The sequence below is a fragment of the Loxodonta africana genome, chromosome 1 (genome assembly GCF_030014295.1).
Source record: "Loxodonta africana isolate mLoxAfr1 chromosome 1, mLoxAfr1.hap2, whole genome shotgun sequence".
NCBI lineage: Eukaryota > Metazoa > Chordata > Mammalia > Proboscidea > Elephantidae > Loxodonta > Loxodonta africana.
In genome coordinates, this window is record NC_087342.1 from 22,655,322 (window position 1) to 22,678,439 (window position 23,118).

General features: G+C 43.0%; 1 protein-coding gene across 1 annotated transcript in view; it reads left to right on the forward strand.

The window, feature by feature from the left end:
- Positions 1-4,388: 4,388 nt before the first annotated feature.
- FGF12 (fibroblast growth factor 12) overlaps positions 4,389-23,118 on the forward strand; it is a 280,043-nt gene continuing 261,313 nt past the window's right edge. The window contains exon 1 of the mRNA XM_023551628.2: positions 4,389-4,587. Within this exon, the coding sequence (XP_023407396.2) occupies positions 4,389-4,587 (199 nt within the window). The remainder of the gene's footprint in view (positions 4,588-23,118) is intronic.

Consider the following 23,118-nt stretch of genomic DNA (forward strand, 5'->3'; position numbering starts at 1 on the left):
GCTGCTACATTAGTTACCTTCTGCATCAAAACATCCTGGTTTCTCCTAAACCTATGGGAAAAAAAATTCAACAGCACTCAAAGTTTGGAGGACACACATTCTCTTTTTAGGCCTTTTTTGGGGGGCAGAGGACTGCAATGTTGGGAATTCATGCCAGGTTTTGAGGAGCCCTGGTGGCAAAGTGGTTAAGAGTTTGGCTGCTAACGAAAAGGTTAGCAGTTCGAATCCACCAGCTGCTCTTCGGAAACCCTGTGGGGCAGTTCTCCTTTGTCCTGTGGGGTCTCTATGAGTTGGAATCAACTTGATGGCAACAGCGAGCCAGGTTTTCGGAGTCTGGGTTCATGTCTGTCTTCTACTATTATTTACATTGTACGTATCTATTAAATTCTCAAAGTCTGACACCTGGAAAACTTGTTAACACTTCAAACTCCTGAGATCTACCCACAGAGATTCTGCTTCAAATTGTAAGGAACCACCAGGAATCTGTATTTTTAAGAAGCGGACGAATCAGATGCATGTACTTTTAAAAACATGAGACACCATCATCATCTCTGTCACTCACTTGGCATTTTCCAGTTTTGAAACATATTCCGTTCTGTGAAGTAGAAGGGGGTGATTATGTCCATTTCGAGGATACAAAACAGACTCAGAATTCAGCAGTGATTTCTTCAATGCCTCATTATATGCCGTCCTCTTGCCAATTTCTCTGGATACCTCCCCTTAGCCGACCTTTTTCTGTGACTGTTGGAATTACCAAAGGAGGGAGCCCCCAAAGCCAGGCAGTACTCTCTGTGCCTGCCTTGCTCAAGAATGAGACAAGCCTTCCGGTAGCCAAGGAAGAGAGTCTTATCTGTGGAATGTGGGCCTTTCTCGAATTGATAGTCCCCATATGGTTTTACTGATTGCTTTTAAGTAACCCCTCTCTGCATCCAGACACACTTTTGAAAATGGATTCTGCTTCATTTTTAGAGAATAAATACCACGACCAAACACCACCACTCCGCCCCCCGCCACATACACAAATACATACATAAAATACATTTTTTTCCACCTGTCTTGTTCTGTCTTGTTGGAATTCCAAGGATGTGTCCACTTGTGCTCATTCAGCCACACGGAGCTGCTGCTCGGTCTGCAGGGGACGTGTTAGAGCGTGCTTCCCACTGACAGTTGGGATTCCCCTCTCCCCAGGGATGCCTTCCCTATTTCATCCTCCTCCCAGCTGTCTGCCCTGTGAGCCCCTGTCTGCCAGACTGCTTTACCCAGCTGCCAGGTGGGGAGCGCCAGGCCCCAAGACACAGAAGGGCTGCTAGCCTCCAGGCTTGGCCTAAACAACCTTACAGATCACAATCCTTCTCCCTGTCCAGGTGGCTCTCAGCTAGACCTACTGGTGTGTCACCACATCAAGAGAATTCCTAGGGCCCCTCAGCTTCCCATAGCCATTTCCAGTGGCTGCCAGAGCCTGCATTTTCCTTGCTCTCTATTCAAGTGTATCCAGCATAACACCTGTCTCTGCTTGGACATCATTCATTTAATCCTTTGGCATCCATGTATTGAGCTACCCTAAACGCTTAAGGAAGTGTCTTGAAGTGGAGGGAGTAGGGGTATGTGGAGACAAGTTGAAGACTGTAATTATAACTAATAGCCACTCCCAGACTTCAGCATGAATGGAAGGTGGTTACTCTTTTTGTGTGACTGTAATCTTTCATGCTGCATTTGAACTTGAATGACATTATCTCCTCTGCTGAGTTTTCCCTACCATCCGGTGGTCAGTCACAAGCAGCACACCTAGACACCTAATTGCCCTGAAGCTAGTTGTTGGCTGCCCTTGTGTACATCACCCCCACCCCCTAGCCCCCATTATCTCCTCTGTGCAGGGCTTACTTGGTCCCTCTGTTAGGGACTGAGCGTGTTTTGGAGTTTTCCAGATAGAACCAAGAAATCTAGGTTGCAAGAAAGCCAAAAACACTTCTTCCTGTTCCAAAATGAGCTGAAGGTGGGCCCCAACATGAGGGCCCAAGAGGCCATTATTACTTTATCCAGCGTCCACTGCCTTCCGGCCTGAACGGAAAAATTCTATATGCTCCAGCTTATTGGAGAGAAGGTGGACGGTGTTCTCTCAGCTCTTCCACCCCTGGACCCTTCTCTGCGCACCAAGGGTTCTTTAACCGGCCGGTGGTTGTGTTTTCTCTTGGGGGAGGGGTGGGACGGAGCCGACACGAGCTGCAGTTTCCTCGCTCTGCCTCCGAGAATTTCTCATCCAAACCTCAATCACGTAGGATTGCGTAGAGAGGAGAAATGGGGAGAGACAGGAGACAGAGAGGGGGGAAAGGGGTGGCGAGAGGGAGGGAGGAGAAGGGAGTCTGGAAGCAGAGGGCGTGAGGGAGGGGAGGAGGAAGGACCCCAGCGCGCTGCGCTTTCCTGTGCTCGGAGAGCCCGGCCTCCAGTGCGGCCCCACCTGGGCACCCGCGCGCTCTCCCGCGGGTCTGCGAGCGGTGCTGGAGGAAGTCCCACGGCCGCCGGTTCTCTGTCCCACCCGCCACGGTCTCGGTGGCGGTGGCCCCAGCCTGGACTTTCCTGCGGAGCTAGCGCTCGAGACGAGCGAGCTGGCTGTGCAGCGGGGACCCTGTGAGGCTCGGCGCGCCCAGAGCCTCAGCCCTTGAATGGAACTCCGCCCCGAGCGCCCCCTCCCGGTCCCGGGGAGGCGGCGGCGCGCCGGTGGGGGGCGCCCCCCGAGCCCGCGCCGCAAGTTGGGCGAGTTGGCGGCCGCCCGCACCTGCCTTCTGGCTCCGGCCCCAGAGTCGGCGTCCGGCCCCGAAGGCCCCGGCTGCGCGCTCGGCCGCCTCCCGCCGGCGCCCCGGGTGGCCTAGGGGCCCTGCCTGCGCCCCTCGGCGCCAGGCCATGATGGGCAGCTCCGGCCCGGAGCCGCAGCCGCGGCGAGCAGACGTCGCCCGCAGCCAGCCCCCGCCCCACCCGAGCGGACGCGCGGGTGTGCGCTGCGCGCCGGTCACTTCCTTCCTCGGCCGGGATGGGCCGCGCGGGACTGAGTGAGCGGCCTCGCGTCTCGCGGGTAACCCCCATCTGATCCGCTGCCCGTGAGCTGCCGACTGCCGGGGCGCGCGAGCCTGGGGCCCGGGCAGCGCGGCGATGACCTGATCCCGAGCCCGCCCCGGCGCCCCTTCCCGCCCTCGCTCCCTGCTCCCTGTGAGCCTGTGCCGAGACCGGCTCGGTGCTGCGGCTCCGGACGGACCATGGCGGGGAGCTCCAGTTAAAGGCGTGTAGGAGAGGACACCTTCGGCATCGCTGCTTTTTGAGGGGGCTTATTTAAACAACTGAGTCATTCCAGATTTAGGATTCCCTAAATAATCACCAAGTGTGCCCGTCTCGTGCCGGAAAGCAAGCGGAGAGAGAAAAAGCGCCGGCTCTCGGGACCCCGCGGATCCCAGCACTAGCCTCTGGCGGGTTTCTCCCTGAGGGGTGCTTGGCCCTCGAGGATCTCCCTCCTCCTCCCCTCCCTCCTTCTTGTCCCCGTCCCTCCTTCCCTCCCCTCCCTCGCCTCCCACTTTCTGTGCAGCCCTGCTGGCGGGGAGTCGCGCACAGCGCAGCTGGCAACAGCTGCCCCCGCCCCGCGCCCCTTCCCAGACTCCAGCTAACCGCTCCCACTTGGCGGCTGGAAATTCCAGAACTCGGGTTGCCGGCCCCTGGAGAACCGCAGCCGGTGCGATGCATTCTGTAGACCTCACCCAGCCGGGACGGACCTCCTAATCTCCAGAACTGTGGGCCGCAGGGGGTTAATTTGCTGCCTTTCTCGCCTTCTCTCTTGCGGTTGGTGGCTTGTTTTCTAAAGGAACGTTTTATTCACTTTTTAGTGTTTTCTACCGGGGACTCTACCCGCCTCGGTCCAGACTCTGCTTTGGAAACGGGTTTTATATGTATATATGTGTAGATATACTTTGGACACCTTACAACGCTTGCGCCTCTCCAACAGGGGCACAGCTTATTATTTTGGACATTTTTCTTCCCCTTCCACTTGGTATCCCGAACGCAGTGTGACCAAACTCCCCACTGGCCCTTGGACGCGGATCGCCTAGGGGTGCAAGTTTGGGGTGCAAGCGTCTAGTTCTCTGGAAGCCCTGGGACCGCCCCGCCCCCGCCGCCAGTGGTTGGGGAAGTTTACATCTGGATTTTCACACATTTTGTCGCCACTGCCCAGACTCTGACTAACCTTTTGGGCGCCGGGTTTTCGGTACAGCAGCCTCCTCAAATATAAGCACTGCCTCCCCGCGCCTACCTTGTCCCTCCCGGCCGTCGAGGTCCTGCCCTCGGCCCCGGCGGAGCGCGATCCCGAGGACGGAGCAGAGCCCCTGGCCGGGGCCCTGCGCTGAGCAGCCATGGCTGCGGCTATAGCCAGCTCCTTGATTCGGCAGAAGCGGCAGGCGAGGGAGTCCAACAGCGACCGGGTGTCGGCCTCCAAGCGCCGCTCCAGCCCCAGCAAAGACGGGCGCTCCTTGTGCGAGAGGCACGTCCTCGGGGTGTTCAGCAAAGTGCGCTTCTGCAGCGGCCGCAAGAGGCCGGTGAGGCGGAGACCAGGTCAGTAGAAGCCCAGAGGGTCGGCTCTCCAGAGGCTGCACCCGCTCTTCCCTTCCGCAGAGGACCCAGTGGTACCCATGGAAGGGAGCCAGGACCCCCTTTTCCACTTGGGCTCCCCTTCTCCTCTAATTTCCGGATATCTCCCAACCATCCTCTGCCAGTTAATAGCTTCTCATCCCATATGCAGGAAAACACTTTCTTCGTGGATGATTCCATGGTTGCTCCTGGTCCCAGATGGCCTGTGGGGTCCTTGAGGGCACTGACCACCTGTCTCTTTCTTTCTGTCTCTGTCTCTACCTCTATGTGTATTTCTATTTCAGTTTCTCACATTCATCAATTCCATCCATCCATCCATCCACCCACCCACCCAGTGCTTGGTACTGGCCCACTGAGGATCTAAAGATAAATAGAGCTTCCTCCTCGTATCCCTCACAACACTTAGCATAGTACTTTACACACAATAGACACTCAGCAGACACCAGATAAACTTAAATTTATTCTTCTTCTAACTCTTCCTCCATCAATGCATGGTGCCCTAGACAGTCTTTCAGACATTCCAGTCAATTTCTCACCCTCCATTTTCCCGCATGCCTTTTCACTTCCTTTAACAGAGACCTCCTTTTCCTTGTTCTCTTTCTCCAGCCACTCATGGTTTCTGAGAGCTCTTCTCATTAACTTTTCTGTCCTGTTCCTTCCACCCTCTACATGCTCACACTTTGGGGACACTAGGGGACCCAAAGATTTGCAGGGTGGGTTAAGAAAACTTCAGAAGTATCAGAGATTCTCATGGCATGGCCTTTCTGAAGCCGATTCCCTTTTGTGGGGATAAACTGAACTGATTGGTCTTTGATGTGTCTCCCTGTGCAAGGGGAAATGGGATACCTTGAGTTTCCACACAACCATTCCAAGCTCAAGCCAGGTCGGTATCCCAGCTTGAGAGAATGAAAGCAGAATTGCAAAAGTCTATGCTGCCACCAGACTTTATTGACCCTTCTGGGTGTGGCCGCAGTGTCCTTTGCAATCTGCAGATAGTCTCCTTTTACTGTGGGCAAGCAAAAGAAAATTCTATCTGTGAGGCTGCTCTGGGACTAGTTGACTGGCTTAGGTTAGTTTTTTTGCAGCTCCGATTATTGCGTTCTCCCGAGTTCCAGGAGTGAGGTACGTGGACTCGTTTCACTGGGGTGAAGAAAACACTTGCAAAGTCTGGATAAGTGAGGCTAAGAATTAGCTTAGAAACTTGGGACCAAGCCTTGTGAAGAAGTCATTTTATTTCATTTGCCATTAGCTTTTCATGATATTATTCACACCGTGGTGGGCTCATTTATTTATTCTGCGATGATGTTAAAATAGTAAATTTCAAGAGTAAAAAATAGGTATATATATAAAATCTGGTAGTTACCCAAGGCAAAACCAAAACCAAACCAAACCCTGTGCCGTCGAGTCGATTCCAACTCAGAGAGCCACTAAATTCTCTTTTGTTTTACACCCAGTTAATGTAGATTGCTCATTTTATAAAGTGAAGATTTATGCAAATAAATAGTTATCTTTGCAAGGTAAGTAATCAATATTAGGAGAAATGAAAATACCTGTTTTGTTGCCCAGAGATCGTTTGGAGATCATCCCCTAAGGGCTTTTGTGGCCTGTGGGGATTTCAGGGCTCTGAATTCAGTGTGACTGATTTATCAGCCTCTGAAATTTGTTCTTGCACTCTTGTTGGCCTAATGATGTGATGTTTATGAGCAGGTCCGACTTAGTCTCCCCGGTTAAAAATAAAGTAATAAATATGATAGATGGATTATAGTCATGAAGAATTCACCTGATCTGTGTTCAGGTTGACTTGGAGAGGAGTCATTTGCCTGGCTTGATCCTGCATGGGAAGGAAGGATTGTATGATTTGCTTTCAGTGGCCCTTAGTACCTCGTTAGAAAGTAGAAAATTTGAGGGAACTGCTGAGTTTATGGTTTTCTTCAGTGTACATTTAATCTGCTCCTCCTTTTCATCTACTTAGCGTACATCTTGACAGAGAGAATCTTGACTGGTGACTGCGTGTAGTTGAAGTGTTACAGTGATAACCTGGGAGAGAGATGGCAGGACCTGTTAAGACTTGCCCAGTACAAGGGCAACATGTGTGTGCCTGTACGCTGTAGACTTCAATGTGCTGTGAAGACTGGCTTACAAGCATGGGGATGTGGGGTGTGGAAAAGGTTTTGGGAAAGAGGGTAGTGTGTTGTTATCATTACTAACAAAGCCAAATAATTAATCTGTTGATTTGCCATCAGCAACCATGATTCACATAGCATAGGATGAGCCTATTTATAGGGAGAGAGAGAGCACTTGCCACATCTTAATTCCAGAGAGGATTCTTCAGCTGGATCGAGGGGGAAGTTGCTAAACACCGCCAAAAGATGTTAAGTAAAATAAAGCCACTTGAAGGCATCAGCTTTATAAGCGCTTTGATGGTATGCTTAGTTTACATTTGAGTTGTTCTGGAAAGCACTAGCCATTCTAAACCACATCCTTGTGAACTACAAACTGAGTCAAAAATGGTAAAGAGGCGAAATGGGATAACTTGCCCTGATAAAGAATTTATGCTCTGAATTTATGTCACTGAGGCACGCTTTCCACTGACTAGACTTTCTTTGGGAGTGAGGCTAAGGTAGAGAGGCTAAGGCAAGTATCTGATGGGAAAGGCTATAGTTATATTTCTGATTTGAGCGCTGACACATTGAGTATCTCGGAGTCTCTTTTCTGAGCTCACCAAATTCTAGTATGTGTAATGTGGAAACTTTATAAACACAGTAGGCATACTTAAACCCTCAAGGGAAAGGAGTCAGATTTTAAAACTACAGTATTGCAGAATGCAGTCAGGAGACCTGGCAGGAGAGGACCCCAGACCACCCAGCTCCAGGGGGACCAGGCATATCGATAGCCATTGTGTGAACACCTCCCTGGAGCATGATATGATGACGCACCCTGGGATTGTGCAGAAGACTCCTGACCTTAGAGAAAAGAAACCCTAGAGCCAGCACAAGTTTGTGGCACCTACAAGGCTACACAGCTAGTTTGTGGCAAAATTGAAACTAGACCTAGTGATTTTTCTCAACCTGTGCTCTTCCCAACACAATACAGAAAAAACAAACAAAAAAAGTAGGATCAAGAAGAACTGGGCGTCCTGACAAACGGTGGAAGTATTTTTTTTTTTCCTTTGGGGATTGGTATTATTATTTTTATGATTGTTATTTTGTAATTAGAATAGGAATGGGGTGGCGTGGAAGTGGTGACTCTAAGGGGAGGCATAGGCTAAGTTAGGCAATTAGAGTTCTAAAATACTGCCCTGTAGCTAGCATGCATTATAGAAGGCAATCCAATATTGAAGACAAAGCAGACATCGCAGGGATAGTGATCCCCTTAGGCACTGTGTGGGCCGAAACTCTTTGGAAATGAAGCATTGGAGATCCTGAACTGGCAAGTTGGTTGAGGTCATGGGACCATGAAAAAGCCTTTTTAACATTTCTGTTGGTATACTTTATAATAAAGGAAAGAGCACTCTTATGGCCATTATTTGAGTATTTATGAGTGAAATACCTGCAGAAGCACCCTGCTAGAATATCTGCTTAAATGTTGATGCCACTGAACTTGCTGTATCTAGGCTATTAGTAGGAGCCCTGGTGGCAAATGATTAAGCGCTTGGCTGCTAACTAAAAGGTCAGTGGTTTGAACCCACCAGATAGCCTTTGGGAGAAAGGACCTGGTGAGCTACTCCCATAGAGATTACAGCCTAGAAGACCCTCTGGAGTAGTTCTATTCTGTCATACGGGGTTGCTCGGAAATGACTTGAGAGCACACGACAACAAGAGGCTGTTAGTAGATCCCTATGACTTACTCATTCCCAACATTTGCTTTACTTTTGAGTAGAGACACTTATGCAAATGATTGACTCCATTATTATTTATGTTGTGACTCAGAAGTTACTGTAGGTAATGAGTAGAATTCCTGATCAAGGAATCGAGAGGTGTTTATAGAATCTCTGAAAGTCTGAATGGCCATGAACCTTGGAGGACATCCAGTATCATTCTTTCCATTTTTCAGATGAGATTCTCTCCGGAAAGTGGAGAGTAGCTAGGTAAGCTAAATCTCTAAGTGATTTTGGTAATTTTTACATTTTTTAATATAATTTAGTCCCTTCCCTCAAATCAGAACATTTAAAAAAATCAACAATCAGGAAAAATCTCTCATTGAAATAACGTTAGATATTTTTTCATAATTTAAATATTTGATTTTCTGTGTGCTTCTCTTTTTTTAAAACTATGGAGTGTAATTACACTAAGTGGATAAAATAAATCAAAGGAGTGATTGTAATTTTACCAAATTTTGTTGACCCTCATTTGTCTTATTTTTGAGTCCTTTCCTCTGCTGTTATTCAAAATATTTCAGTATCCTTCTAACTTGTTTTGATAGATGTACGGTATTTAAGCACACTCATTTAACATTTTACTATCAGACATATAGTTTTGCATAGAAGAAGAAATATTACAGAAAATAGAAACTTCAAGAAGAAAAATGACAGCAAAGGGAAAATAATGATTAATCATGTGATCTATGGAATATAAATTAGATTTTTTTTAATAAATGGAAATAATTTTGGTCAATATATAGATCAAGAAGAGAGTCTTACGACAGGTGATATTTTCCATTTATGGCAAGTACTTTTATTGTGTTTTCTTTTTTAAAATTGTGACTCATGTTTGAACTCTTGATGTTTGTTAAAAAGAAAAAACAAAACAAGCTTTCCTCTTCAAAAACCCACGCTAGGGTTTCAACTGATACTTTATCTGTGTTTTTTAATCGTATTTTCTCTACAGCAAATTATGTTTCCATTGTAAGAACATTTTAAAATAGCAGCTACTGTGATCTTGATCCCTTTCATTCCACAGAGATCTCATCAAGCCATAACTCAGGATTAAGTCTTTAAAGTTTTAATGAAGTTGGTATTCTTGAACCAGAATTAGAAATACAATTTGCAGGAAAGAAGGCAGTATCTGTTTTTGAGGAAGAAATAGGAATATTTTGAGAAGATATTTAGAAAAGCTTTGTCTCATACAATTCAATTCTAAAAAAGTCCTGGGTTTTCTAGTATAGCATCACATTGCATGTATTCTTTGTGGGGGCATATCAGTATATTGGATATTACAGGGTAGATTTGGTTTGGGAAATGTATTCACTTTGGTGGACCAATTATTTTCTGCTTGGAATTTTTTGTGGATACCATATGTTTTCATGAATGGAAGCATGCTGAATCATTGAGTGCGTCTGAATTTTTGGTAGGTAGTATGGATTTTTTTCTTTCTTGCCCCCTCCCACAAGCCTACTCTAAGTGTTTAGTGGTACCTATAATTTTTTTTTTTATGAAGTATCACTAATTATACCCCTGAGTCCCCACTGGGGTCTGTTAGGACATATGTGTAACAAATACAAATTTTCAGAATTTCTATATTCCCTACCACAAATTCAGACACCTCATACAGTACCCTGCAAAAGCAGTAATTTTCGGCACACACCCATTTCTTTGGTTTCAAGCAGTCCTAAAGGCCCCTGCCTTGTGGCAGCACACACTGTCAGTGGTACAGCAGCTGCCCAAGAAACCCCAGAGGCTGAAAAAGTTCATGGTCGCTTTATGTACTGCTGGGCATGAAATAATACCGATTAGCTTTTGTTTGTTTCTTCTTTGTGTGCTTTGTCATACTGTGTATTTGCTATTCAGTTTTTCTCCTAGAATCATTATAGATTTTGTGGATACTCTCAAAGTCAGCCTGGTTAGACATAGGGGACCCACTTAATAGGCTACGTTTTGGTTTCTGTCTAATGGCTTAATCATGTAAGTACAGAGCTTTCCTTGTCCCAAGAGAGATGTGCTACATCTAAAGGACTCTGACTTCAAGGCCATCTTCTAGACATCTGTGAGAGGGAGGGGCCTTAGGTGCAAAATGTCTATAAATTAATAACTTTTGATAATAGCAACTAACTTGGCTATATGACTTTAGGATTTAGAGTTTCCTCACAACTTTTGCCTCTTTTGTTGTTTATAGTACTTTGTTTAAGTAGGTAGCCCCATCTTGGAAATAAGAAAACTAAACCTCAAGTGGCAGAGACTTGTTCAGGTTCATGGAGTCAGAAAGTGGCCAATCTGCCATAAGGTTTCCGGTCCCCACACGGAAGGTCATCTGTCTTTCTAGTCTGCCATGTTAAACTAAGAAACCCTGAATTTTAACTCAGTTTGATTCAAAGCTAAGAAACTATTGGAGGAGGGAATCCAATTAAGAGTTCAAAGAAATATGGGGTGTGATTACATGATTCGATTTGCTCTGTATGTACCCTAGAGCCCCTAGGGAGGAGGAGAGAGGTGGAGAAGCTGGTGGAGATCACCAGGCTGGTACTAAAGAAGCAGCCCCGTGGGTATGTTGTCATGTATTGGTTCCAGGCTCCGGGCTGGGACGTCCCTCTCTGTATGCTAGGAGTCTCAGAGGTTTCAGGAGCTACCACTTGGGGCATCTTTGGGCCTGTGGGGAGACTTGGGTCCGGAAGGGCAGACTTTCTTAACTGTAAACATAAACAGTTGCTTCAGATGTTTTCGAGAGTGAAGTTCAGGAGAGCCCTATAGGATTTAGTCTTTGTGTGTGTGTGTGTGTTACCACTTAATTATAGTGTAGCTGAATAGTTAAGCACATGGACTTTGGAGTGGAATCTGAATTTCAATTCTGGATATATTATTTGTAAGAGCATTGGGCAAAAAGGGATGGAAGAACATCCAAGGTAGACGAGAACAGCCTGCCCGAGGATTGAGGTGATAGGGAGGTTAGTGCTTTTGAAGAAATGAAAGTGCAGATGAAGCAAAGAGAGCAAGGGAGAGAGGGCTGCAGGAGGCGTTGGAAAGCCTAACAATGGCTGTATTGTGCACAGCCTTCAAATAAGCTCTAAGGAGAGATTTTGTATTTTAGTTTAGAGTCCAAAGAAATTTCAGAATAAGGGGTGTTATGATGCGGACTGCATGTCTAAGTGGTCACCCTGGCTATAGTGAGAAGAATGGATTGCAAGGGAGCCAGGGTGGAAACAAAGGAACCGTAAGGAGTTGGTGCATCAGTCTAGGTCAGTGGTTCTCAAAGTGTAGCGCAGAGGCCCTGGGAGTTCCTTGAAACCTTTCGGAGGCTCCATGAGGTCAAACTATTTTTGTAATGATATTTCATAATAATATTAAGACATTATTTGCCTTTTTCACTCATTCTGTCACAAGTGTCGAATGGAGTTTCCAAAGACTTTATGATGTATCTACAATCATCTGAAAAGGCTGTAAAAATTTTCCTTACTTTTCCAGCCACATGGCTGTGGAGGCCAGCTACTCTTTTCATACTTTAGCTACAACAACGTATCATAGGAGACTTAGTGCGGAAGCAGATTTGAGAATCCGGCTTATTCCATTAAGATAGACATTAAAAAAGATGTGCCAATACACAAACCTCTAATTTTTCACTAATTTTTTTGTTTTAAAAAACATGCTATTTTTGTTAACACTTACTGGGTTTGTTGTTAGTTTTTAATAAATAAATATTTAAATTTTTTTTCCCTGGAACTTCTAAATATGGTAAATATTGATAGATATAAGCCATATAAACAAAAGCTCTTTGGGGGACTCCATCATTTTTAGGAGTGTAAAAGAGTCAAGACAAAGCTTGAGAACCACTGGTCCAGGCCATAGATGATATTGATAAAGAATAAGGTGGTGATCGGGGATACGAAAAGAGTGGGTGTAGGTAGAATTAACAGAAACTGATAATAGGTAGAATATGGAATATGGAATAGGTAGAATATGAAAGAGAGGAAAGCGCTTGGATGACTCCTGGCTGAACAATTCAATAGTGAGTATAGTACTTTGTTGAGATGGAAGAAGGCTGGGGGAGAAGAGAGTTGATATGGGTCAAAGAATATAATCTGTAAACTGAAGTACTATAGAATGCAGAGGTAAAAATTGGGTAATGGTATTATTTATTGTTTAATAGTTTTACAGTATGCTGAAGAACCTGAATACTTATCTTTATAAGGTTGTCTACTTGATTCTTGAACCTTCACTGAAACCTTTTGGAATATTCCTCCTCTGCTATTGGTCAAGAGCTACTACCTGTAGGTCAAGGGCAATCCCATAAACAAATATGTTTTCAGCAGAAAAAATATGAAGAAAAGTAGGAAATCTTAATAAGTTTTCTAACCCTTTTGAATCAAAAAATATTTGGTATCTAAGAGATTTTTAAAGGCATTTGACATCGTTCAATCCTTAATATTCATGTTTTGAAATGGATTTCTTATATGTGACACCTAAGTGGATTTCATAAGTGAGTTTGGACAAAGCTCATTGGTATTTGTGTAGTCAAGTGACTTAAAAAGACAAAGTTTTGAAAATCTTGCTTATTTGTCTACCTCCTATGAGTCATTTGAATAGTGGTATTCCTAAATTGAAATAGCGGTATTTATTTTTCCCCAGGCACCCCGCTTCTAATCACACTTCTGTTAATGTCTCTTAATTGAAGCTTAAATATATACAGTCTTTTAAAATTACTTTTCACGGGTCAATAGAAAGGGCTGCAAGGCCTAAGACCAGGCTTGGTTCCCTAAAAAACAGGCACCATGTGGGGCAGGCTTGCATCCAATCAAAATGTTAGAGCTTAGAGATGACACCGGCCAGCAGGCCTCAGCCCTAGCTGGAAAGTGAAACCAACTGGGAGTTGATTTAGCGTGTCCACTCTGAAAAAAAAAAAAAAAAAATTTTTTTTTTTTACTCTGGGGCCCAGGCATCTGTCGCATTGTTTGTTTGTTTTGCTTTGTTTTTAATCCCCTAGATGATTCTTACAGGCAGCCAAGATTGAGATTCACCAACCCAGCCCAGTCCCTTCATCTCATAACTTGTGACTGTATATATATAAAATAATATATTTATAAATATAAATAAAGTTTATTAATGCTTTTAGGGACACATAATGCACGGAAGTTGTATATACCCTTCCATTTGCTTGTCGTTGAATCTTTCAAGTCTTTAGTGGCACCCAAAGAACTTTGAGCTGCAGGGTACTATATGTTTATGCACCTTGTCTTCCTCACTAGAACGTGAGTTCCTGAGGATGGGACCTATCCCCTGTTCATCAGTGGATTTCCAGGGCCTACAACACTGCCCGTGCTGCTGTAGCTCTTCAACAACTGATAAATAAACGAGAACATAACCTACCAACAAGCCTCTGAGGAAAGGGGGATTCTTAAGTTAGTGTTTCCAATTCCCACAGAAGGATGCTGAGACCTAGCAAGCCAGAGGCTTCCTACATTTCACAGGATTCGTTAGGACTAGAGTCTAGGTTTGAACTCAGTTTGTTTTTACTAGTCTCATTTTCTTTCCCCTCACCCAATACTGAACATGGACCTCAGTTTTTCTTATTTGAAAATTAAGGAAGATAATAGGATATTATAGCTTAAGAAGCCATTAAATATTATAGCCTCCTCTTTACTCAGGAGAAACCCACAACTGGGGATATGAAACACTAATCTGCTTGCTGCTTCTTACTTAGAAAAGAAGGATAAAAACCATTTTCTAGTGTGCCGTTTTGGGTGTGTCTAACTCCATCCCTCATTCATCATAGGGTCGCTATGAGTCGGAATCAGAATCGACTCGATGGCAGTGGTGATGTTGGATTTAACTCCATTCCGTGCTTTAATTACCTGTAATGTGCTAATAAGCATGTTTTTATCCAAATGTCAGTATTTCTTCTGACCGTAATTTAAGCCTATTCTGTCCCTTCAAGGATTAGAAGTTAGATCTAGTGTGCCACAGTATTTTTGACATTCAAAACTGAATGGCAAAAAGAAGATTGAAAAGGTGTATGAAAGAGAATCATGAGAGGAAAATGTAAGATTGTATATGTTATTTAGAAAAAAGAAAAGAAAAATTTCTGGAAGAGATATTTTTTATTGCTATTGATGTCTTAAACGTTTTAATGTCGGGCATTCCAAAGATGACCCAGATTAGATTCATAGTGCTTCAGAATCAGATAATGCTTCTCAGAGAGTTAAGAACCGGGGGCAAAATTTTAAATAAGTACGGCAAGTTCTTGTTGTTGTTCTTGGTTGCATAGAGTCAGCTCTCCAATTCACGGTGACCTCATACACGGTGGAATGAAATGTTGCCTGGTCTTACTCCATCCCTATGATCAGATGCAGATCAAACAGTTGTGGTCCACAGGGTTTTCATTAACTGATTTTGAAAGTAGGTGGCCAAGCCTTTCTTCCTATTCTATCTTAGTCTGTAAACTGCACTGAAGCCTGTTCAGCGCTATAGCAATGTGCAGGCCTCCACTGACAAATGGGTGGTGTCTGTACTTAATGTGTGTTGGCCAGGAATCAAACCTGAGTACCATGTGGAAGACAAGAGTTCTACCACTGAACCACCAATGTGCCCTCCATGAAAAGCAGGGATCCATAGTAAAATCACCTCGTTAGAACAGGTATCAGATTCTGTTTTCAGACAGATAGCTCTAGCCAAGGCATCCATGTAATATCCATCCTGTATGAGAAATGAAATTGTAGAGAAGACCTTAAGAAAGGACAGCCACACAAAATGACCCAAATAGGCTAGAATAGAAAAGCCTGTTTATTAGCCATGATAATTAATAAAATATGAAGGAAAACGAAGAGAATCTCAAATTTTAAGGAAACCCAAGTTTCTTATCCTATGTTGCTACCAGGCTTTATTGATTCGAAGTAAGCTGGGATGGACTTTTGCAACTGGGCAGGATAGCCATGAAAGAAAGGACAAGTGGTTTATGAAGCGATGGCCCAGAATCCTAGGAAAGGAAGTCACCTTGATAGAACCTGAGGCTTCCTTTATAGTCTTCTTCTTGTAGGGTATCCCTCTGAGAGCTTGGAGATTTACTTTCCATCTGGAAGAGCAGAGAAGGTTCCTGTTTGCCTCGTTGCAGCACCTGTCTTTCCCAACAGGCCCCTGGGCCATCGTCCTCTGCAGCTTTTTCTCAGGAAACAAGTTGGCAGCATCCCAACTGGGCCGCCTCCACCTTCTGCAGCTCTGTTTCCTGAGCAATCTGCCTACTCCTCCCTCTCCACCTCCACACCATGAGAAAAGCAGCACCGAGAAGGAAACCTGCTTTGACATCATGCTTTTCCTAGTATTTCCCCCAAGATTTCTTCTTTCAGGTATTTGTTATGGAGCTGCATTTTCTAGCTTACCATGTGTCTTCTTGAGTTAGCATCCTGTTCATTATGATTCTGCTAATGGAGCCACTGCCTTGATTGGGGGCTTGTTCCTTCAAGGTAATGTTTGGTCTGGTGAAGATGGAGGTTCCTAGACCTGAAATCTTGTTGCTTTTCACCTAAACTACTGCCTTCCCTTGCTCTCTCCTTTGCTAAGCAACCACATTCAGTCTGAAGCTGGTTTCCGTTGAGTCGATGGGCACACCTGTGGGAGGTAGAGAGCAGCAAGCTTCATATACCTGGGATGGTTATTTGAACCCAGGCAATTGCCTGAAATTCTGATTAAATACTCTTGTTGGAACTGGCACTTTGCTGAGGATCTTTGTTTCAGGCCATTATGCGGTGCGCTTAAAGATGAGTATCTGGGACACCAGCCTTGGGAATACCATCTAGTGGGGTATATGACTGAAAGTGTTGCCAAGCTTGAATTGGAAGACTTTCCTCAGAGATCATTACAATCAACCCACCCACCCTGCAGATGAGGGAACTGAGACTCAGGAGGCTTCAGTGAGGCCACGCAATGAACGGCAAAGCCAGCACTGAAACATGGATTCAGCCTATGCCTTACTGCTATGGCACAGCTGGCTCCTTGGAGGACATTGCCCAATACTGGTAGCAAGACCTATCTATCTACTGGTCCTGTTCTGTGTCTTGGACAATATAAATGTGAGTTAAAAAAGAAAAAACACATTGCCGTTGAGTTGATTCCTATGAAAATGTGGGTAACCCCTTGCTGTCGAGTTGATTCCAACTCATAGCGACTCTGCATGTGGGTAAAAAAAAACCCATTGCCATCTAGTCAATTCTGACTCATAGTGACCCTAAAGGACAGAGCAGAACTGGCCCATAAGATTTCCAAGGAGCGCCTGTTGGATTTAAACTGCTGATCTTTTGGTTAGCAGCCATAGCATTTAACCACTACGCCACCAGGGTTTCCAGTTGCTTTTAAGTATCTATGGCCAAGCTATATCGCCAGAAACCTGTTGAGTACCTGTTTGTCATATGCTTGAGAATGATGTACAGAAATAATGAGTAAGTCCTTGTCTTTTTCCTGTAGGGTAATATAATTATATAATGAAGATCTGTCCATTTGGATCAGATTGATATTATTGTGTTCCAAGTTGTAGTTTTGCTGTGTTCTTTTGGACCGTTTCTCCCTTAATATCTATATTTCTAGAAAAAAAATAATTCCTGAATTAAAAAAAAAAGAGCCATAACCTATCTTTTAAAAATTCAAGTATGAATTCAAGGCCTTGCTATAAGTATAAAAAAAAGTATACTACTTTGTTATTTAAATCATTAACATGAATAGGCAGCTGAACTGAGGTTCTTTCTCTGCCCTTCCCCACACACTGCTGTAGCCCATCCCAGCCTTCTTGACATTCATAGAACATTTACCGCATTTATTCATTTCAGTTCTTTTAGTTTAGAGCCTTTTCCCCCCAGCAGGGATGCCATTAACCTCTCTACCTATCCTTCATTTACCCAGACACAACCCCACATTTAATCGCTCTGCTGCAGTTCTGCCCTTTATTTGAAACTCCACTCAACTCAGATCTCAGATCTTCCCAGGCAGAATGAATCACTGGCTGCTACAGGCTTCATTTGGCTTTGTACCTGTATTGTTTGTAGTTCCATCTGCCTTGTCTTGTGATGGCTGGTGTAAATACCTATCTCTACCTCTGTAGTAAGAGTTCTTGGAGGGCAAATGTCCTGCTTCGACATAGTACGTGGTCAGAAGTTAATTCACTGGAAGGAACGGAGTTACCTTGCTGACTAATACGCTTATAGCATCGGTACTAGTCAGGCTCAAAGGGAGTTGCTGCACAAATGTGAAAATGTTGAGCAAGTACAGAAATTAGTATTTTAGGCTACTGTGCATTTTCCTTTATTTGATATTAAAATGCAAATATATCATTAATTCGTTTTCATTTGATATATAGCTAGTAGGTAACTGCTTAGGATCCCATGTCTTCTCCCCAACCCAACCTCCTATTTTCACCCTTGTTTTACTCAGTCTGTACTTGGCTTAATAGAATTTTGTCTTTCTTCTTCTATTTAGAAGGAAGATGTTTAAATGGGAATTTTAAAAGAGGGAGCATCTTTATATTAATTTATGTCTTTGCCCCAGAAAGCAGAGGGGAAGTGGGTGGTGTAGCAGATTTGGAAAAGGGCCCATTTCTGTTTTGACTAGCCTTGCTTTCTTCATGTTAGGTTAATGAAAAATAACCTTTGCCATTGATTTCAAATTCAGTCATGCCTGGTCTTTACATTTACAGTTGAGACCAACAAGCCATTTTAGTGTTAACTACCCATGAGGGAACATATTTACTCTGGTTTCGCTTTCCTTGATGAAGCTCTAAGTGATGGGGGGAATACAGTATTGATTGGTCTAATGAAAAAGCTTCTCTCTGTCAACTCTTTATTACCTCATTGGCTTTTCTTCTTTCCTCTTATTCTTAAGGCTACTGATAGTCATGTTAAGTAAGTCTTCTGTGTCTGGAACAAAATCCTTTGTGTTTACTATTTTTCATGGCTTGAAATCCAGCCTTTTTCGTCAGAAGATGTGAATGACAGAGGCCTTTGATTCCGTCTGAGGTAATATCATGTCATAGTAATACTGGACTGAGAGAGCACTTGTGACATTGAGGATGCCCTTTTTTTCTCTTTGACTTAGTTTCCACATTTTCAGAACGACAGGGTTATATCAGATGATTTCTGAGGTCCCTTTCAGCTTTATCATCCTGTGCGTGTATTTCTGGTGTTAGTACTTTTAGAGGATAACTGGATGGATTCCAGGATGTCTCTGTATCATATACAGGAAAGTGGTATGTTTGGTATGAAGTTCTAGAAGATCTGACATGCATATTAAGCAGGACAGCAAAAACAAATAACAAATATATCTTTTGTTTTAACTGAGCTCTTCCGTATTCCTTTTGTGCTCTTAGATCCAAGAATGTAATTAAACACAAATTGACTGTATTTCTAAATTTTTTTTTTTTTTTTTAGTTGTTAACATTTCATTGGCTGCTCAAGATAGACTCTTACAGAAGTTTGGACCTCAGCTCTGGAGGGATTTAATATGATGGCAGGACAAGTTTTTTTTTTTTTTTAAATGAAAATGTATTTATTTACTGTTGTAGTCTCAGAGAGACGTTAACAAAAGAAGACAAGGAACTATATGATACTGAGTGAAAGTTGGCAACTTATTTCTGCTCAGCTAGTATGGAAGGTCAGATTTTGGGACAGTTTTAAATTAAGCAATGGGAGTGTTGTGCTAAAGTATAGGAATTGGAATGATAGCAGAGAGGGAAGTCATGGCTTAATTATCAAATTTTTAGATTCCCTAGACCTTGGTATACCTTTCAGATCCTTTTCTATCAGGACTTCATTAATAAGGGGCGGAAGAAGCTAACACTTTCTGGGCATAGGCTTGGCATAACTCCTAGCAGTCATCACATTTCATGTTCTGGTCAGTTGGTGAAGTTTAATTATGCTTATCATATTTTTATGCAAATAACGCATGCCTTCTATATTTGTTTGTCAGCTGTGCCCTCCTCCTATAAGGTATTTTTGTAAGGGCACTATGCAAATTTTTTTTTTTTTAACAGTAACATGTAAAAAAAATTGGCCATAGTAGCACTTATGAAAATACCTCGTGAGGAGGAGGGCGTGGTTGGCAAACACATGTAGAAGGCACATGCTTTTTGCATAAAAATATGGTACTAAGGTAACATCAGATGATTTAGAAAGGGAGGGTATAATTAAAATATTGCCTAATATGAGATTTTAGAGTTTCTATGATGTTCATTTGTGTATATCACCCATATCATCTGTTCGTATAGGGATTATGGGTATTTTTCCTTTTTATTCTTTTCTATTTTCGTATCTGTACAATATTATTGTAATATATAGGAGAATTCAGTTTTATCCCTTGATCCATTGTTCATGTTCCTTCACCAAAAACAAGTTTCTCTTGCTCCCTGAATTTGAAGTCTAGCACAAAGTCAATATTACCCCTTCTAAAAGAAGAGAAGAGCTCTTTTGGTTTCTGAAGAAAATATCCTAACAGTCAGTAGATGCCATCTCATAATGTTTATCTAGTAATTTTTATATCTTTAGAGAAGCAATTTGGAGGGCCCCAGAGGATTATTTCCCTCTGCATAGATATGATCTGACCCACTGCCGTTGAGTTGATTCCAACTCATAGTGACCCAGTGGAACAGAATAGAACTGCCCCATAGGGTTTCCTAGGCTATAAGTCTTTACAGAAGTTGACTGCCACATATTTCTTCCACATATAGGTATGAACTGAGAGTGAAAAATAGAATCTTTTGAATCATTGACTGGTTTACCGTTTAGTAGAATATGGTAGTTAATACAGTCATTTTATGGGGTTAGTCCATATGTAGAATCAACGAAAAAAACAAACAAAAACCAAACCCATTGCCATCGAGTTGATTCCAACTCATAGAGACCCTATAGAACAGAGCAGAACTGCCTCATGGGGTTTCCAAAGAGCAGCTGGTTGATTCAAACTGCCAGTCTTTTGATTACCAGCCATAGCTCTTAACCACTGTGCCACCAGGGCTCCATATGTAGAACAATTGTTACCAATCTATTTCCTGTTAAAGACAAAGCCTAGCATGGTGCTTGAATGCATAGATGCCACATAAAATGTATTTGTTGAATGAATAATCTTACTAATGACGTAGACCTAATAAAACTAGGTAAATGCAAATTATTGCTTCTGTCAAGATGGGAAGTAGGGGACACTCAATGATGGTCTATGAGCACCCATAAGTAGAGCCATTTTCATATACCCTATGATCCTCTGGGCCGTCTGAACTTGATTCAGCCCTATCTCACATAGGTAGAGTTAAAAACAAAACCCAACACATTAATATTGTAATCATAGAGTCTTAGGGCTTTAGGGGACTTTAAAGGTAATCTAACCTGTTGATATTTAACTCTTCTGATCCCATGACCATTATTCATTCATTTACATATTCATTCAATTATTTGACAAACATCCATTGTTACTTATAATATATCTAGCAGAGAAATATGGGACAACAGAGAAAAAGACACAGGCCTTTCTCCTAAGGAGTGTGGGTTAGTGGGAAGTATGTAACCTCAAGAACATGTACAGTCTAGCTTCTAATTAACAGTTTAAGAGTCAAGAAACTTACTGTCTCCAACGGGTATTCTGTATGTTGGCAGCTCTGGTTATTAAATGATTTTTTTTTCTATATTAATCCAGAATTATGCCCCCTGAAAGCTTCTTAATTAAAATCTTTCAGAGGAGAAAAAACAAAAACAAAAAACCTATAACCCCTTTTCTTTATAATGGTTCTTTAGGCCAGTGCTTCTCAAACTTGAATGTGCATATAAATTCTCCCAGGGATCTTGTTAAAATGAAGATCCTGATTCAGCAAGTCTGGGATTCATTCCCAGATGATACCGCTGCTGCTGGTCTAGTGACCACACTTGAGTAGCAAGGCTTTAGACAATTTAAGACTATGATTATGCTACACCTCTCTCTCTTTCTGCCCATTCCCTGTCTTATCATTTGCAATCCAAGTCTTCCCAAGCTTTTCATTTCTTCCTCATACAACACAGCTTCAAGCTCCTCTGTAGAGGTCATGTGATCTATTGGAAAGTTGGCGAACTTAGAAGGGGAGAGAGACATGGCCAAGTTATTTAACCTTCTGAGCCTCAGTTTTCTAGTCTCAAGATAAGTACACCTATACTTACCAAGCCTCAATTTGGAAAGAAATCATTTGGAGATAAAGGATTTATAGTACCTTACATTGCATGGCATGTAGTAGGTATGTTGACCCATCCTGATTACCTGTGTCAGGACACGCACCAGTTTATCAATATCATTTTAGTGAAAGTGCTTGGAATCAAACACAGTAATCCAGGTTTGGTCTAATCAGCCCAGAATGAAATATTCTAGATTAGATTTTCTGTGAAGCCTTTATGAAGTCACTTTATCCCTGGGCAGTGTAATATTTGGTTAACTGTCCTGGCCACTGCTGTTTATAATGCTTTTTGAGAAAATGACTTTATAATTTCACAGTAGGGTTTTTATTATTTTTTTGGTGTTAACCAGACTCTTAGGATTTTTATAAGAGGTTTTTGCCTGCATTCCACATTAAGTCTCCAGTTGGTCCAGACCTCATCTGAATTGATTCAGGTACTTTCACAGGTAGATTTCACAGCATGTGAACCACATGCTCAAAGGCTTGATTGTGTTGAGTTTTAAGAGTTCTGAGCATATATTTGATTCACAGTTTTACTGTTACCATCTGTGCGCTAATATTATGAAGAAAAATACATTGTACTAGTCCCAAGACTAATCCTTGTTGTCTTCCTTGTGCTCCTTGTAAGCCCCCATTCATCATTCAGACCCACCGCCCAGGTCTTCCTCCCACTTATCCTGTACATACTTTTGTCATAACACCTATAACACTTTATTGACAACAGTATTTGTTCCTTACAATTTTTGTTCTTCCATTGGACTCTGAACTTGTTGACAGTTGGGTCCATGACAGTTGGATCATCTTTGTAAACACCTTTTGAATGATACTTTTTTTTTTTTTCTTTTCCTTTTCTCTGGCATGATGAATCCCTGGATGAGCTCATCTTTATCAACTCCACCTATCTTCTCTGTATTTGTGGCTCCCAGATTAACATCTGAGCTCCTCAACCAAACTACATGCTAGATACCGCCATGAGGTCGTTCTACTGCTAACTCGAATACAACTTGCCTCATATATTATTATCTTCTTCCAGATCCTAATCTGTTTTATATCTTGAGTTTCCCATCTTAGTAGGCACTTAGAAAATATTGGTAGTTTTTTGACATCAATTTTCTCATCTGCCAAGTTAGGATCCCCATTTATCTTTGACACATCTTTACTTTATCCTCATATTCAGTCACTCACCTCATTGATTTTATCTCTGCAATGTTTCATTTATTCATCCAGTGCTAACTGTGGACTTATTGGGAACCACAATGGATAATAGGAGTGGTATGTACCATGGGTGGTAGAAATGGTTAACACACTTGGCTGCTAACCTGAAGGTGCAAGACCACCCAGAGGCACCTTGGGAGAAAGGCCTGGTGATCTGCCTCTGAAAAATCAGCCATTGAAAACCCTGTGGAGCACAGTTCTGTTCTAATACACCTGGGGTCTCCATGAGTCAGAGTCAGCCTGATGGCAA